At 40.1% G+C, this 18,194-nt stretch overlaps 3 protein-coding genes across 6 annotated transcripts; 1 reads left to right on the forward strand and 2 right to left on the reverse strand.

Annotated features, from left to right (window-relative positions):
* Positions 1-709: 709 nt before the first annotated feature.
* On the reverse strand, positions 710-3,895 carry LOC135619635 (protein IN2-1 homolog B-like). The gene is made up of 11 exons (XM_065121831.1): positions 3,772-3,895; positions 3,611-3,685; positions 3,456-3,516; positions 3,231-3,314; positions 3,056-3,154; positions 2,864-2,972; positions 2,695-2,771; positions 2,138-2,245; positions 1,565-1,645; positions 1,418-1,455; positions 710-1,101 (listed from the first exon to the last, which is right to left on the reverse strand). Exons 1-10 carry the CDS (start codon positions 3,792-3,794, stop codon positions 1,447-1,449), a joined length of 726 nt encoding a protein of 241 aa, XP_064977903.1. The 5' UTR covers positions 3,795-3,895; the 3' UTR covers positions 710-1,101; positions 1,418-1,446.
* A 347-nt stretch (positions 3,896-4,242) lies between these two features.
* LOC135585583 (protein MODIFIER OF SNC1 11-like) lies at positions 4,243-9,155 on the forward strand. 2 transcript variants are annotated; one of them, XM_065121832.1, is made up of 6 exons: positions 4,243-4,694; positions 7,678-7,758; positions 7,843-7,962; positions 8,458-8,506; positions 8,640-8,699; positions 8,797-9,155. In XM_065121832.1, exons 1-5 carry the CDS (start codon positions 4,312-4,314, stop codon positions 8,655-8,657), a joined length of 651 nt encoding a protein of 216 aa, XP_064977904.1. In that variant the 5' UTR covers positions 4,243-4,311; the 3' UTR covers positions 8,658-8,699; positions 8,797-9,155. The 2 variants fall into 2 exon arrangements, with proteins under 2 accessions (XP_064977904.1, XP_009414297.2); XM_009416022.3 differs by having other exon boundaries at positions 4,244-4,694; positions 8,640-8,704.
* A 4,495-nt stretch (positions 9,156-13,650) lies between these two features.
* On the reverse strand, positions 13,651-17,969 carry LOC103995431 (APETALA2-like protein 1). 3 transcript variants are annotated; one of them, XM_009416020.3, is made up of 11 exons: positions 17,820-17,969; positions 16,868-17,706; positions 16,766-16,791; positions 16,640-16,670; positions 16,461-16,548; positions 16,231-16,376; positions 16,032-16,076; positions 15,823-15,926; positions 15,572-15,699; positions 15,046-15,156; positions 13,651-14,300 (listed from the first exon to the last, which is right to left on the reverse strand). In XM_009416020.3, the coding sequence occupies exons 2-11, from the start codon at positions 17,467-17,469 to the stop codon at positions 14,097-14,099; spliced, it is 1,485 nt and encodes a 494-aa protein (XP_009414295.2). In that variant the 5' UTR covers positions 17,470-17,706; positions 17,820-17,969; the 3' UTR covers positions 13,651-14,096. The 3 variants fall into 3 exon arrangements, with proteins under 3 accessions (XP_009414295.2, XP_009414296.2, XP_018686138.2); XM_009416021.3 differs by having other exon boundaries at positions 17,849-17,912; XM_018830593.2 differs by lacking the exon at positions 13,651-14,300 and adding an exon at positions 14,311-14,425.
* Positions 17,970-18,194: the final 225 nt, after the last annotated feature.

The raw sequence follows: 18,194 nt of genomic DNA on the forward strand, positions 1-18,194 counted from the left end.
GATTAATTTGATCAACTCGATGATTTCATAATCTAATCAAAATCAGAAACAAGAAGTGAACAATATGCATCAATCTGTTGTAGTCTAGTTGGTTAGGATAGTCGGCTCTCACCTGAGAGACCTGACAATGGAATATTTTATTTTATTAATAATATATGTTTTGGTTTTTTGTAATATAATTAGAATTGTATATGCATTTTCTATATATTATTTTTAAAATCAAATTTAGTAACTAACCACCAATGTAAAAGGAGATAACCAAAAAGAGACATAAACTTCACAATTTTTTTTTTCAATCAACATTTGTTGTGCATTTGTTATCAAGAAATTCATAATATATATTATAATCTATTAATAATATATGTTATAATACCTTTAAATTTTGTAATATAATTAGAATTGTAAATGCATTTTCTATATGTTATTTTAAAAATCAAATTTAGTACTTAACCACCAACTTAAAAGGAAATAACCAAAAAGAGACATAAACTTCATAATTTTGTTTTCAATTGGCATTTGTTCTATATTTGTTATCAAGAAACTCATACTAAAAATGCTATATATATATATATATGTATATGTATGTATATATATGTATATATATGTATGTATATGTATATATATGTATACATATATATATACATATATGTATATATATATACACACACACACACACTTTGTGTATACAATTTAGTAACTGAACACCAACTAAAAAAAGGCAGCCTTTGATCCCTTCTCAATAATTTCCAACTAGAAATCAGCACTAATACCCTTGAAATTTGTCTTATAATTGGAACTGTAAGTGCATTTTCTATAATATTACTTCTAAAGTTCACTTTAGTAGTTACCCTCCAACTCAAAAGGACATTAAAGTATAAACCTTACTATTACTAAACAAACAGTTCACTACACACGGCAGACATCATCACTTACACAAACTATTTATTATGTGTTGCTAACAGTATAAAGGCAGGATAGATGACTTTAGCTGCAGAAATGGCCAAGGTTGTCTTCTACTTCTGTTTCCAACTCTGAAGCAAAGATTAATCTCTCAGAAAAAGCTCCCAGTATATCTTATATTCTATATCAGATTCGAGCCACCTGCAATATTTACATATCACAATTATGAATTAGAGACATCGAGGAGTCAAAATAGATTGCAATGCTGTAGGTTTGGGACTAAAGGCATCTAGATACAGACACTTGTTTTGGGGAGAAAAAAACCCAGAAACACCAATGATTATATCTCCTTAATTAATAGGAGAAAGATGTAAACGACTTCTGCATTAACATGATCTTTTGCACTTTGTTAGTTCACATCCTAGTGAAAGAATAAAGAAAATTCAGACCAACATTTTTTTTTTGTTGTCCTTTTTCATATGAACATAGAAGAACATGTAACAGGTGAGATCAGAACCTGTAAAACAAAAGAGCATCGAGGACTCTTCACTCAATCTGGAAAAACAGAAAAAAGGAAGAACACGTAAATATCATCTAGCTTTTGAACAATGAACACCAATGTATGAAGCTAAATTCAAACTGAGAAACAATAATGATATTTTACCCCCAAGCGCTTCTTAGTCCTGGCCAACAGCACTTGAGGATCCTGCTTGGTATGTGTGTAGGCGTCAATCTTGCCCAATTCCTCATAACAACATAAGTGGAGTCAGAATATCTACAACTACAAGTAGGTGGTCTAGAAGTGACAAGCTTGATAGGTAAGTGTAGCAAAGAAACGAGAGGTTATACAAATAAAAACAAATTTAATTATGTAAAAGAAATCAGAAACCACACTATAATTGCTTGCAAGTATAGCAGTTTCCTCAAAATGAATATGGATTTAATACTAATGCAATTCAATGTAATTTGGCACAGATGACTAGTATTAGTTCTCTTTTCCAAAACCAACTAAATTAGAATTTTTGATTGAACAGTGAAAGGAGATAATCTTCCAATTTCATGCTAATTTGATCAGAAGTTCAATAAATTTCACATAAAAATCAATTTTCTTTCACAGAATTGCAAAACGAAGCAGATGTACAGCTGCAGGAGAATGTCACACCACCATGAACAGCTTGGCATGATAAGAAAGATCACAATATAGAGAATTCAATGTTCCCCATAGGCAAGGAACTACCTCAATCCACAATATTAGTTTAGGCCTGCCTTCAGTGATGTCATAGTTCTTCACCTCCTTCAAGAAAGTCTGGAGTCTTTCAATAAATGGAGCATATGCTATGTCAACCTAAATTACATCAGGAATTAAAAAAAGTTCAGAGCAGCAATAATAACATTATTAAAAAATGATAGGACTTGGTCATCATTTACTACATGTCTTCATACAAAAATATCATCTCTACAACACAAGGAAAAAAAGAAATGAAGTAACAAACAATTGCTTCCTAAATAACTATCACCATATTACCAAACAAAATAGTTGAAGCACCATAACATAAATATCATGTCTACTCATAGAAATCAATTACCAAGACTAAGATGTAAAACTCACCAGTATATCCAGCAATATGTAAATTATGAAATTCGGTAAGGACCAATTGGCGATCGGCAAAGTCATTAAAAATTCATAGTAATAGAATAAAGTGATCTAAAAATTCATGACTTACATCCATTCTGATGACCAGAAACAATATGGACATGTAGATGAAAGGTCTCGAACCACATGTAAGTACTTACCAAACTAAAATGGCCGAGGAAAAATGGTCCATCATCAAATTTCAAAAGGGCATCCTCCAACTTGTCGAGGGCAGCACCTAAACAGGTTTACACAGATGAGTGCCTAATTGTTTAATTTTATGTTCCATAAGTATATCACAGAAGCTAAGAACATGTTGTCTTCTCTGACCAACATAATCACCGACATCTCCCTTGGAAGTCATTGCAGTGTACATAACCTTGTTGAAAGAATCAGTATAAGAAAATAGCTCCTCTGCAAATTGCTGCTTTGCAGGATCCTGTAATTTTCATTACGAGATGTAAACAAACTTATAGAATGAAGTAGCGTTCCTATCAGGACAAATACTAGGAAATTACTTACATCAGGCAGTAACTCTGGCCCTTCAAAATTTTTGTTGATGTACTTTATCAGATCAAGACTCTCTCCTTTCACCTCATTATTATGCTCCAGAGATGGTACCTATTCAACCAATGTTCAAATCGATACTAGCACCACAAGGTAATGATCATATAGAGGACATCAAGGTGCATCAAACCTTATTTGCGGGATAAACCTCCTTATACCAGGCTGGCTTGTTATCCAGATCAATAGGAACCAATTTGATCTTTTCCTGCAATCCCTGCTCCCCAAGGGTGCAGATTAAATAAAATTTATCATGTACACCTCCTTTTAAAATACATTTGTGTATACACTTCAAAATCCAATCTTTCCAAATAATAATGCAAAAGGATTGTCTAATTGACCCTGCTAAACTTCTTGCCTTATAATTCCTAGTGATCCAGGTGCGCTGCGCATATGGGCATATGTAAGAGATATACAACCTTCGAAAAGCAAATAAGAAAGGATCAAATCAATAAGCTGCGATCCAAATAGCATCGTCATAGTGAAAACCGGATGGATCGATCGATTGACTACCTGGTGGTGCCATCGAAGAGTTCCGGTGGTTCCGATGTCGGGTCGAGGGTCGGAGGCAACACCTCCTTCGTCAAACTGCACCAACATCACACCTCCATGATCAGCAACACTTAATCGAATCAAGGAGGGCTTCGAGAAATGAACACGATCCCGCGAATTACCTGGCGGTCGCTGCTGCTGCCATTGGCGAAAGCTATAAGATCGACCACAAGAACTCGTTCTAAAAGCTCGACCTCGACCACTCGCTCTCTATATAGTGGACGCGTGCTACGAAGACGTTTCAAGAAATAAGTGAAGGATGGGGGCAAATTAGACTTTTCATGATTAATCTAATCAAGGAGGACTTCTAGAGTTGATTCTGAGAGAGCGTCAGCGGTGACGACATTCTTGCCGATAGGTGATCCGCTACGGCGTCGCGAAGCAATGTATTCGAACAACATAACGTCCAGATTCGATCATAATTAGTGGGCGCAAAATATTACAGTGAAATGTCGGGTCAATACCAAAACGGATCGTCGATAGGAACCTTCCACGGAAAACCACGACAATAGACTCTTGAGCCGGACTAACTGAACCGGACCGGTCTGGGCCGTGGGCTGCAAACCGCACATGGCCTTTAGCTCTGTTGAAACCGCGCCCCGAAATCCCGTTAGCCTCCTCTTCCGCCTCTCGGCCTCCCTCACCTCCGATTCGAGATTCCCATGGCGTCCCAAAACCCCAAGGGTTCCTCACAGTCGGGCAAGAAGGCCATGGATGTACCTCCCTCGGCGGAGGTTGTGGCCCCTCCTGCTGCGGTGGTGCCGGATAACAGGCCTTCTCCTCCGACGGTTCGCCTCCCAAACCCTAGTTCTGCCCCACAGAAGCCCGAGATCCATGGGAACGCGGAGGGACCAACCGGCGTGGTAGGGCAGAAGGAGACCGCGCCGACCGCCGTTGAAGCCGCTGCTGCTGCTGGTCAATCCAACTCGGGTTCTTCGGAGGCAGCCCCTGTCACCGATCTCCAGAAGAAGCTCCGGCGAGCCGAGCGATTTGGGACGCCCGTGATGCTTTCGGAACAGGAGAAACGCAATTCTCGAGCTGAGAGGTACAGGGTTTGAACTTTGAACTAGCTCTTCTGATTTCCCTTCCCTCGTTTGGATTATGTGAAAAGATGCGATTTCACATCTTAATGATGAAAATTTTCCTCAAAAATAAGAAGAATTTTTTAGGATTTTATCTTAGGTTGGTGGTGGACAGATATGTATGCAGGTGGCAAAAGGGAATCGTGGCGAATTGTCGACTAAAGTTCATAAGAATCATTTAGAGAGAACATTAAAACAAAGGAATTGTAATATTCTTGTATGTTGGCTCGTGATAGTCACCTCTTTTCTTAGAAAGTAGTCAAGATTACCAAAGTTCAACTGAGTAAATATGTCAAGGTTCTAGAGGCTGGTGATGGTTCTATTCAGATATAAAGGTGTGTCAGATCTATAATATGAATTATGAGTCAAATGAGGAGATAAAGCGTTTTTAAGGATTGTACCTGTAGTTTGTGCTTCTCTAATTCAAGGAAAAGAAGTCTCCCAAAAATAACTAAAAAGGAAAAGAAGTATTCCTTTTGGAAATTTTGGAAAACTAGTCAATCAATCTTTTAAGATGAATAGAATTGTTGGATATAGTTTTCTTATATAATAAGTCATATTCCCACGAATGCTAGGAAAAAAGAACTATGGAAATAATAGACTGCTACTATTCTCTATGGTTTATAGCTCAACCATTGCTCTTCTGTGTTATTATACTTGATCTTCCCTGGATTCCCTGACTCTGGTTCAGGACAGGGGCAGGAGCGAGGCAACTCCTGTTTAGGAGTCCAGGAGCTTCAAGAGCCCCTGCTGTCCTGCTCCCGTCCAAGACTCAATTGGGCTATGGTTGATGTCAGCCCATTTAGTGTCATTGCTGTTGCTATGTTGCTGTCGTACTTCTTTTATGGCTGTGGTTGCCACTTCTATACTTGATTCTTGTTATGTTCAGAAGAGAGAGAAGAGGAGACAGAAAGGGAAGCTTGCACTTGCATTGTATGCCACTGTTAAGCTGTCTTGCAATTTGAATGTAAGAAGCACAGACACAGGACGTGGGACATAGACACGACATGACATGAATACAGCGACATGTCATTTTTCAAAAAAATTAGCACACTAGAGGTGGAGGAAGACCTAAGAAAGCTTCATTAAAAACAATAAATGGATATTTGATGGGACCTTAATAAAATAGTTATTGTCCTTAATAAAATTCAGTGACAGGAAAAAAAATTAGTTAAGCAATTCTTCATAGATGGAACCTTATTTGTTCTTCTTCTGTTCTGTTTTGGTTGAAAAAACTAAACTGGTGCATTAATTGCACTCTTGGGACCCTATGTTACTTTCTCAAAAATATCGGATTTCTCCATAGAACTTAAGGTGCTTTTCAGAAGATGGCTTTTCTCCACTCTTTGAAGAGACAACATTTGTAGGGATTAAGGATTTTCATTTCCTTGCATGCTTCAAGTTGGTACTGTGCCTGCATGTGAACTTGGTTTTGTACAGCTAATAGAAACATGACATATAAAAGATATAAAGGCTTCAACACACCCTTGGCATGCCGTCGATTCCCATACTTTGCCAGGTAGGCAGTATGACATAATCACTGAAACTTGCAGAAAGTCAAGGTATTGTAGGGTCAAAGCCTTTACATGAATGCACCATCAACTATTTCTAGTGTCTTGGTTGTAGCAACTGTATTTTTCTCCATTTTGTTTTATTGCAAACCATATCTCAAGGTGACTTTTGTTAATTGCTATATTTGAATGTTCAATGCTAATCCTTAATTTAGTAGTCACTTTTTCTTATGAGGTGTGGTCTGAGCAGCTTCTCATTTAAGTTGAAGAGGCACTAATGCCTGAGTTATGACCTGCGTGTATCATCACTCTAAATGTTTGCATGATCTCCTGATCCTGTTTTGCCCATCTCCTTGTTCCAGTGAATGCAGGAGCTAAAATATTCAAGATTTATTTTGTGAACTTCTTTCGGCAAGGAAATGGATGCCTTCTTATTTATATGATGTCAGAGTTGTTTACGTACTAAATCCATCGCCTTTTAACTTGCCAGCTTTTACTACTTGAAAATACATGAATGCACCATCAACTATTTCTCGTGTCTTTTTCTCCATTTTGTTTTATTGCAAACTATATCTCAAGGTGACTTTTGTTAATTGCTATCTTTGAATGTTCAATGCTAATCCTTAATTTAGTAGTCACTTTTTCTTATGAGGTGTGGTCTGAGCAGCTTCTCATTTAAGTTGAAAAGGCACTGATGCCTGAGTTATGACCTGCGTGTGTATCATCACTCTAAATGTTTACATGATCTCCTGATCCTGTTTTGCTCATCGCCTTGTTCCAGTGAATGCAGGAGCTAAAATATTCAAGATTTATTCTGTGAACTTCTTTCGGCAAGGAAATGGATGCCTTCTTATTTATATGACGTCAGAGTTGTTTATGGACTAAATCCATTGCCTTTTAACTTGCCAGCTTTTACTACCTGAAGATGCTTTTTGTGCTTTCATTGATCTGTTGTCGGTTTAATCTATTGAACTTACTGTAAAGTTAGCATTTTTAAATTGCATGTGGTTGGGGTGCAATACTGCAGTGAGCTTTTTTTTATTTGGGTGATATTACTGCTATTATGACCCAAATGATCTCCTTATTGGTGGTTGCTGTGCAATTGAAGTAGGTAACAAATGCATTTTAATTTAGCAGTTTCATCTTTTGCGCAGGATGATGCTTTTGTTAGTGTGGAAGAGTGCATTTAACTAGCATCTGTTTCCATAATGTGGTGCTGGTCTCTTTTAGATTTTTGGTTGTTCACTCAATGGAGTGTACCTCTTGCATGTTTTTTGGTCATCATACTTTTCAGGCCTTACTATAAGGGAATGATCTTCCTTGTTTCTAGTATTGTTCTGCAAACCATTATTGTTCTATCGTCTGACCGATTTAGCCGAGAATCAATTTTTTTTTAATGTAGATATTGTTACCTTTACTTCCCTTTACATTGCAGGTTTGGAACTGTATCAACCTTGGATGGAGGGAAGATTGTAGGACCACTAGAGGAGCAGAAAAGAAAGGCCCGGGCTGAGAGGTGCTTACTTTTGTTGACACGGCAGATATGTATTAGCTAAAGGTACAAGCTCTAAGCCCGACTCTTTCTTTGCCATACTTTTAGGTTTGGGCTTAAGGCTGAAACTGATGAGGAGGCAAAGAAGAAGGCTCGGTTGGAACGATTTGCACCATACTCAAAGTTGGATACTTCAGAAGAGGAGAAAAGAAAGGCACGAGCAATCAGGTGATGATTGTTTTGTTTGGATTTTGGTGAATTTATTTTTAATGCTTTCAGATATAGGTAAAATAGTTTGTTTCTTCGTGATTTATTTTTACCAAGTTTGGCTGTCACACCATGACTTATAATCTAGAACCTGATGTTACGGCTCTCTGGTTTTCGATTTAGAAACTTCTGAAGATTGAAAGTTCTTTTTCAGAAACAATCTAATAGAGACAACATAATCATAGATTTGTATTGCCTTGATTTCCAAGATTGATTCTTTAAACATAGACAACACCTGAGGCTCCTAATATTTTCACTTTTGGAGCACTTTTTCCCTTTCATGTGGCATAAACTTCCCACTTTAACTTGTTTGCACCTAGAGGGAGGCAAAATTCATATTCATAAAAGATTGGTCTACTTAGCATTATACCTTATCAGCCCAATTAATCAGTAGCCTTCATGCTCTTCAGACACAAACCTCATCTGATACTATTTCTCATTGTGTATTCTTCTCAGGTTTTCACAAGCTTCACCAAAAGTTAGCGGCCAATCCAACTCTGACCTGGTAGGTCTATGCAACTAAGAAAGATTCAGGACGTGGGAGAATAATGGTTGTTTTGCTCAGTCTTTACATTTTTCTTAATTCCTTTTTGTTTAATCTTGTTTTGTTTTGTTTTTTTTTTTTTTTCTGAATCCAGAAGGCAACAGCTTTGTAGCTCACACCTGATGGGGAGTTGTCATGATCGAGGGTTTGCATGGTAAGGTACGATGACATCCCCTCCTCTAATTAGCATCACCCAGATTGGCCAACTTCGAAGTAAAGCTGTTGCCTCTTCTAAAATTGTTTCCTTACAGGTCTCCAATATGTTCCTGTATCTTCTTAGCCTTTGGTGGTGGTCACAGGGACTGCAGCATATGCAGTTACCACGTTACATTATGTAAAACAAGATTTTGATGACACTGGTGCGGCTTTCTCAATGTATGAAGTAGATCATGGTGGTTAATGTGGTTAGTATATATCCCATTTGGTAGACAAGTTGCAACGGTGGTTCTGATTTCATTAGCGAAGAAAGGTTATTTTAGTAATTGACTTGCTGATTACATTATGGTTCTTGTTCTTTAGAATCTAGTATTTGTTATTCCCTAATGCCCCATGACTTGAACAATTGTTTTAGTTTTGCTTCTTGATAAAGAAATAAAAATTCTTCAGTTCAGGTGTTTTTGTAGGTAATTTTGAAAAGGTGAGATATTAAAAAAAAAAACAAATTAATTCTTTCTATGGCATTTTGTCGAGCACCTCTCGCCCTTTCTGTTTGTCCGCCCACGATGGGTTCAACAAGTGAATGATCGGCTTCTGGTTTTTCCTCTCTCATGATCGTATCTCTATTCTTTCCTCATGACCCATGTTGTGGCGTTTCATTGGGCACCTCTAGCCCTTCTATTGTCGCCCACGATGGGTTCAAGAAGTCATCGGTTGAGTTCTACTCATTTATATTCTGAATAAATGAATGGTCGAGTTCTGTTTTTTTCTATCCTATAGTCACACCTGTATTGTTTTCTCATGATTCACGTTATGGCATTTTGTCGAGCACCTCTCGCCCTTCTGTTTGTCGCCCATGATGGGTTCAAGAAGTGAATGATCGACTGCTCGGTTTTCCTCTCCCATGATCGTATCTTTATTCTTTCCTCATGATCCATGTTATGGCATTTTGTTGAGCACCTCTCGCCCTTTTGTTCGTTGCCCACAATCGGTTCAAGAAGTGAACAATCGACTTCTGGGTTCTCCTCTACCATGATCATATCTTTATTCTTTCCTCATAATCCATGTTATGGCATTTCGTTGAGCACCTCTCGCCCTTCTGTTGTCGCCGATGATCGGTTCAAGAAGTGATCGGTTGAATTCTGTTTCTTTATTTATTCGTGATGTCACCTTAACGCATTTGTCGCCCAGCTGTTTTCGTCCACGATGGACTCAAAAGGTAATGATCGAGTTTTTTTTTTCCTCCGTATTTGTATGCTTTTATCATGATTCGCGTTATGGCATTTTGTCGAGCACCTCTCGGTCTTCTGTCGTCGCCCACAGTTGGTTCAAGAAAGTCATCGATTGAGTTCTGCTTATTTATTTTGGCATTGGTAACACTGCTATTGTCGCCCACAATGGCATCAAGAAGTGAATGATTGAGTTCTGTTTTGATCCTCTTCTGCTGCCGTCAGCTTCCTTTTGTTGTAACCTGCACTCAAACAAGTGAGTGTCGATTCTTGGTTTGATCAGATCAGCTTGGGTATCCAAATGTTTTCTTTTATTCGTTAGGCACTTTCTTATTTTATAACAGTTTTTATTATTAGTTTGTTAGTCATCATATTAATCTATAATTAAAAATAACTTAATACTACTCAGTAGGAACGTGTCAGGCTCCTATACCCATAGCTTACTTGCATGAAGCTAGCTTGGATGGTTAGAGCATAAACACGTCGTGTATTTTGAGGATTAAGAACCAATAAAGATTATAGTTAGAGCATAAGCACTTGTATGATGAAGTCGAAGAACTCATTAATATTATACTTCTCCTGAAACATGGTAATAGTATTATTAATGTGTTAATGTTGAAACTGTCTTTTGCTTAAATCTTTCTTTATACTACTACTACTACTACTTCAGTTGTATGATTTTTTTTTTCTTTTTTGCGTGCTCAAATTCCATGCCTTATGTATTAAAGTTTTTTTAAAAGGTTTTATTCCATTATCTACTTTGTTTTCATAAAGCAATTGCTTTATTGAAATGTTTCTGCAATTTTGATGTTCAGCATATACATCACAAATTATCGAAAAAAGCCTAAAACATGGTTAAAAAACAAAATATACTGGCGATACCAAAACCTGTACAAGGTGGTACCAACCCATGTAAAAAATGAACTTACAATATTGCTATTCGAGTAAAAAAATGAACTTACAATATAAGAAGAGTAATGGTTTTTTCTCCACTAATCCATCAACCATTAAATCTACAAAGTTATAGCTTTAATATAATAGGCTAAAATCTCGTTCTACAATGAACTTCTCGAACACGATATAATCTAAAATCCTGTGCAGCCCACATAAAAAAGCCATGAAGGGCAAATGAGGTTGTTATTCTAATGGAATTCAAGCTCTCCTAACTGACCCCAATGCGGGACATGATTCTACCCATATTAGATCAGTCAAAAGAAAATAAAAATAACTGGAAATGTATGGTAAAGCAAACCAACATACATAATTGGACATAATATCTTTCAAACTGCAAAAACACTTTTTATGATGATGGAAGAAGAAAATGAGAACCAAAAGCTGAACACAACTATAGTAGAGTTCTGACAGAGCACCATCTTCCATGATAATTAAGAAAATTGAAAAAGACAGCGGAGGTAAAGCAGCTACTACACAAACAAGAAGCTAAATCAACACCAGGTGAAAACCTAGAACTAAACTAAAACCAGCAAAGAAACAAACGTACAGCGACTCGAGAACTTCTAGGGTTAGAGGACACAAGCACCGTTCATTATCTCGCGAGAGAGAGAGAGAGAGAGAGAATAATGACACATTATCCGGTCGCCAACCGATCAAGAAGGACAGAGAATAAAATTCATAAGAACATCGAAGCAAGCCATAAGAAGGCAACAGAAATCAAGAAAACAGAGACATAAAGAGTCCAACAAACAAATATGTGCGGCGTCTGCGCTTCAGATGACTCCGAAAGATAAAAACAGGGAATCGAGCATTCTGGAACAAGTTAGAACACGGTAGAAAGAGGGTTTCACCGGCGAAGAATCCAAGAAAAAAAAAGGAAACCCGGAAGATTCCGACAAGAAACGAGCACGGAGTGAGGCACGTACGGCCAGAAACCCTAGTCGCAGAACAGCATAATATCCAAAGATAGACGAAAGAAAGAAAGGGTTCATCCACAGAGAATCCAAGAAACACCAACGGATCATAACCAAGAAAAGGATAAATCCACGGAGGAAATCGGAAGAGGAGGATCAAGACTTCGTCCCAGATCGAAATGGCGGACGAGAGCAACAGCCCGAGAATCAAACGCGGGCGATGCGAGAGGCTACGCGCTCCGGATCAAGGAACGGGGGGCGACGAGAAAACGGACACGAAGAGACGGGGAAAGAGGACAGCAAGAAGAATACGGGTTCCGCCGGGTTGTTAGGTCGGGCTGAAGGCGGAGCTCGTGGAGCGGCGGGGAGCTGCCACTGCTACGGGAGGGAAGACTGGGAGGGGGGAGGAGGCCTTCAGTCGGAAGGGAATTAAAAAGGGGCGGTTCACCGGAAAAAGCCCGCGGCGAAGGACTCAATTTGAACTATTAACTAACTAATCTTAAAATACCTAAAATACCCCCCAGTTTTTATTCATATTATTTATAATTGTTTTTGTCACTCTTAACCAACCAATTATTTACTATATTTTTCCCATAGAATTTGGCAAACAAAATATAAATAATTTTTATTGTTGTTAGGTGTATTTTTATTGTAAGATATGGCAAAAGGGGATTCTTTTTTTGTTTTAATCAATCTCTCTCTCTCTCTCTCTCTCTCTCTCTCTCTCTCTCTCTCTCTCTCTCTCTCTCACACACACACACACACACACACAAAATAGTGTATATAAGTCATTTAGAATAATTTAGAAAAAATATTATGAGAATTAACTTAAATCTACATCAATGCATTGTTTATGGTACACTATGTAGAAGAAACATATAGCATTCAAGTAAAAAGAGGAATAATAAATAACGTGTCTTCATTAATAAATATATATCTATAGATGCCGCGTCGGTTTCGAAGCATAGTACAACGCGAAGATCCACGCTCTCCCACTTACCCGTCGCATGGACCAGCCTCGTGCCCGTGGGGCCCGCTTCGGCTCATCGAAGAAGAGGTCAACGTTTTAAGGAAGCATTTCTTAATGAAAAAATTAAAAGTTTCTGTTTTTTTTTAATTTCAGAACAAAAAACAAAAAACAAAAAACAAAAAACAAAAAGACAGTGCAAGTACCTCTCTTTCGCGGCACGGGAAATGGGATAGAAGCTGTCGTTGGCCCAAATCATCAAACACTAAAAGCGCATGAAGGAGGCCTCCCTCCGACATCCACTTGTTGTGCGCGGCGGAGGCGTCAAGCTGTTGATCATGGTGCTATGCCCGCTCTTACTTACACTGCCGGCCAATAGCAAGTGTCCTCGAAAGCAACTCTCGTGCGCTTGTTGTGATGCTTAAGCCCGGGCGGGCTCGGTTGTAGTTGCATCGTGAAGTTGATACGAGGACGCTTCCTACCGACTCACACTTGCCGATGTTGCACTGTTCAAAGAACTTTTTGGTGCACTAAATTATCATGAATCAATTGGATCCGTAGGAAGCTTGGAAGATGTCAACATCCTCAGTAATGGCATGATTGTGCTTGATAATTAATGATTGGCTGCTACGTGTTGCCATGGCAGCTTCGACAAGTACTAACAGGTTTGGCTGTTGTGTCCTGTCATGGCAGCATGAGAAGCATGCTTTGATTTATATTGACAGTTAAAATGAGAATGGTGTACGTCTTCACCTCATATTTGAAGGTATCTTCTGCATGCTAGCTAGCTTAATCATCACCACTTCAGTAATTGCTAATCCATCTGAATGCTTATAGAAATCTTCAAAGAGCAACTCTTGCACATGTAGAAGAACCGACAAGTAGTGAGACACAGCAATTTTACTTGAGTTTCATTGAGTAATCAGTTCACACCACAATATAATCACAACTTTTACAAGGGTAAAAGGACTGCTGTCAAAGGACCAAATTAGGACTTGGGAGGGGGGGAGCACACAGGTGAAGAAAGAAGGCATGAACAAGTCCATTTCATCTGGTTCTGGCACAGAGTCTCAAATCCTGTTCCCAGAACCAAAAAAGGAAGAAAAGAACAAGGATCAGATTCAAAATCCTGAGCATTCACCTCAATGTCAATCCCAGATCTGCTAGACACATGTGAAAAATTGCAGCAACATGGATGTTAGAACAGTCAGATGACCATCCAGCATGACTCCCTCCTTGCATATGAAAAAAGGATGTGGCAAATATAGTCTTGCACAGATGAAATTTCACATTCCAAGCAAGAATTATCATGGTAACTTCTGCAGTGGCAATCAGATATGACTGGTAGAAGGAAATGGAGATGATGTTGAAGCCGGTGGTTTCGGGGGAGGAATGGCAGCAGTTATGATGGCAGTTGGGAATCCTGATGATGCTGCACAGGAGAACAGCGGCAAAGGAGTTGAGCCATGCATCTGCCATGTCCAGTTTGGGAGAGCTTGCAATCCCACCATGGGCCTCTTCTTTCTGTCTCTTTCCTGTATTTAGCAGGCAGCAGTCGCAGATCAGATTGTATGGAACTGAGAACAGAATACAGAAGTTCTCAGGCAAGCAACTTCTGTAATCATTTGCGAGCACTGAGCCAAAGCTGAGTATTTTGATGCTGTTTAACAACAAGTAAATTGTTGGGTAAATTGTTAGAGCTGCGTGATTCTTCTACTAAGACAAGCAATATATATTTTTTATTCAGACGATAATATCTAATTAGAATGCTTAAGCTTGATCATGTTGTCCCTGTCAACATTTGCACTGCTGCAGCACGTCAAGCATGAAGAAAAAATGATTCCAACATGAAGAGGCAGGCCTATGACAGGTTGTCAGTGACATTATATGTCAACAATTTGTCCGATTTTGAGAGTACTTACCTACAGCTGATGCAAAGTTCCGAGATTATCCAAGAGTAATTTCTCATAAACCACAAGTCATGGTAGGAACATAGGTTAGCAGGTTCACCCTACGTTCAGATGACATCTCAATAATGTACACATACTATAAATGGCTAGACTAATGCTCCGTAAGGCATAGATCATCCAGCTAAGCCGGCATCGGAGCGGATTTTTGCCTCTAACAAAGCATCATTGACTAGTTCAAAAATGTCAGCTACTATGATCTTACCTAATACATTTAAAGCCATGTCATTGTGTTCTCTGCATTGTCCACAGTATCAAGACAAGAACAACTACAATCCATGAGGGAAGACAGAAATAACATTCAAAATGTTACCTCAGTGGTGGAATAAAAAGGAGGATTTTGAGCAGTCCAAGCATGAGATTTATCAGGGGGCATATCCATGTGATACGGAGTAGAGGTTGGTTGCAGAGGAGGGCTGCTAATCTGTAGCAGTAAAAAAGATAGCTGCCAGTCAGCATTTACAGATAGCGATTTGCTACTAAAGGATCCCTTGATTTTCAATGTTAAACAAATATAAAATAATTACAATTATTCATCGAATGGTGATAATTGTGGGGCACAAAGAACCGAAACAGGATTGAGACATGTTATAAAATGACAAAACCCATAACCTTCTTGAGCATAATTTCTAACAAGAAAAAGCTAAGCTAAGCTTGCAAGAGCATTTTCTTCTGTGAGATGGTATGTTGGCATCCTAAGAATGCTAGGGCTTTTAAGGGTATCACTTGTGGAAGAGGAAACAATCTGCTAAAAGTCTCTGACAAACGTGCTTTGGATTCTAATTATGAGAAGTAACAGCTAAAAGTAACAAGGATTGCAATGGTAACAATTCACCTACCTGTACCCTTTTTGTAGCAGAAGCTTCAGATGGGCTATAGGAATACAGGATTTCTGGCGGGTTTTGATCCCTCTTTGGACTATGAACATCAGGTTGAGAAATTTTCAAGTTCAAATCGACGCTTTGGCCTGAGTGAATGACAAAATCATTCAAACAATATATATGATGACATTAAGGGATTTATTGAACTTCATGTAGCCATCTCTATCCATGAGAAAGACAAGGAAACAGACTGCAATTTGTGATTGTACCTTCCGAATCAGCCTCGGTCGATAGATGTCCCTCATATGAACTCGGATCGAAATTGGTGACTGCCTCCCTTCCATTGCATTTTAAAGCTGCTTTGTCATAAGCCCTGATGTTGAAGAACAACAAATAGCAAAACCGATATTGGTATTTGAATGGAACTCTACAAAGTTAAGATTTGTCAGCAATAAGAAAAATCCATGCTTAGACTGACATTGCTGCCTCTTCTTCGCTGTCGAATAGCCCCAGATATATGTACCTGCACATCCAAGCATGGTAAAGAGTGGGTTTCCATTATTATCTCTAGGACTTCCGGTATCAATGACTTTCATATCGATAGAACTGTGAACACAAGCTGATCCAAAGCAAAAACTACAACAACAACAATTGAGTAGTGAGCACACAATTCTTACTTCTTGCCAAGCAACTGCCCCATGCGAGCTTCCCATCGGCCACACTTGTGAAGAGTCACCCCTCTGTATTTGGAGCTTCCTCTCGAAAAGCCAGTGCTTTGTCGGCGAAGTATGTGCACAAACTCTTCTTTTGTCAAATTCTTCATCTGACAAGGTAGAAGGGGACGGATGAATTGTGCTTGTCCATCTACCAGAACCACTACACAACATATTCCAATGCATTCCATTACCTGTTTCATGTCTTCCTCATAGTCACTGAGATTGAAATTGATATCAGCATCAATTCCCCTGAACTTGATTGCCGCTCGATCATATGCCCTGTGATGAGAATCTTAGACCAGTATGAATTCTCCCAAAACATGGAAACAGAGAGAAACAAGTGCAGATGAGAGAAGAAGATGATTCCAACCTCGCAGCCACATGAGCAGTGTTAAAGCCTCCTGTTAGCATCAGGGAGAATCAGAAAAAGAAGATATGAGCATGAGAGAATTACCAAGAACAATCAAGAACACAATTACTGCCGGAGAATTCTTACCCAAATAGACCTGCTTCCCGCAATCCCTGTCGACAAGAAAATTCTAGTCAATTGATTGCAAGACTAGGGGAAAGAGATAGACTCAAGAAAGAAGATGCCAACCATATGTGGGATTCCCATCTTCCTGTCCTCCGGTAGAACGTGACTCCCCTGTACTGAGAGCTCCGGGAGCGAGGCCCCCTCCTACTCTTCTTCACCTGTTGTTGTTGTTGTTGTTGCTGCTGTGGCTGTGGCTGTGGCTGTGGTTGTGGCTGCCACTGCCGAGGATGTGGGACTGTCGCCTGCGGCGCAATATCGGCCTGGTAGAAGCTAGGATCCATCCACTGCAGTTTCGATGATGACGGCGAGGACGCCGCCGGGAACGATTCGAGCGGCGGCTCAGGCGGAAAGAGCTGCCTGGTAATCAACGCAGGCTCCTGCGAAACAACGTTTCTGACCTCCTCGTTCTCCTCGTCGACATCATTCTCGCCTTCTTCCGACGCGGAGCTCCTCAAGATGCCAAACTCGATGGCAGGGGCGGTGACCGGCCGGGTCGAGCACGAGTTCTCATCGGCCGCCGCGTCAGCGGAGGCCTCGGCGTTGAGGACGGATGATTCGGAGGTATCGGAGCCAATCGCCAGCCCTCCGCCGCCGGTGCCTCTACCAATGGTCTCCTCCTCAACGGCCGTCGACTCTCCCGACGACGCCACGTTGAGGTCCAACATCCTTGCGAAAATTATAAAAAAGATACCACCTTTTGATCTGATTCAGTGTACGCTTGATCTGAAACTACTCTTCTACACTTTGGGATCGAGTTCTGGATTATTTCCGGAAGAAGAGCCACAGCAAGTACAGGTAGAAACAGGACAAGGCGGAATCGTTCTCACGGAACATCTGCCTTGGACCCTCGATGATTGTATCGACTACGGTGGATTCCCCAAGCTCCTATATAAGATCAAGACCTGAAGGAATGGAAGATCACAAAGTTCCCAAGAATCAGACGCGATCAGGAGTAGATGATCAAGAACGAAGTAGGAACACGGATCAAAAGAGACAAGACAGAACATAAGCCCACCAAGACGAGAGCAAAGACCGACGACGAACCGAGGGTCACTGAGGTGAGGTGAGGCAAGGGCGGCAGAGAATTCCGGCAGCGCTGGTCGGCGTCGGCGGCGGCGAAAGGGAGGAGGAGAGACGTGGGGGAGGGAGGGGCGCAAATAATAGAATATATAGAGGTGCGGGGCGACCGGGAGAAGCCGGTATCCCGGTTTCCGTGGGGGCGGAGCGCAAGAGGACAAAATATCCGCGATTGGGCAAATCTGGTCCGTCGGACGAAATCGGACGGAGAGGATCGCATTCGACGGCTGGAGATTAACTGATTGGTCGTCGCCGCGTATGAACGAAGGGACAGGAGCCGTACACGTACCGAAGCAAGATTCTTAATACACGA

Source organism: Musa acuminata, chromosome BXJ2-8 (assembly GCF_036884655.1).
Source record: "Musa acuminata AAA Group cultivar baxijiao chromosome BXJ2-8, Cavendish_Baxijiao_AAA, whole genome shotgun sequence".
In the NCBI taxonomy this organism is placed as follows: Eukaryota; Viridiplantae; Streptophyta; class Magnoliopsida; order Zingiberales; family Musaceae; genus Musa; species Musa acuminata.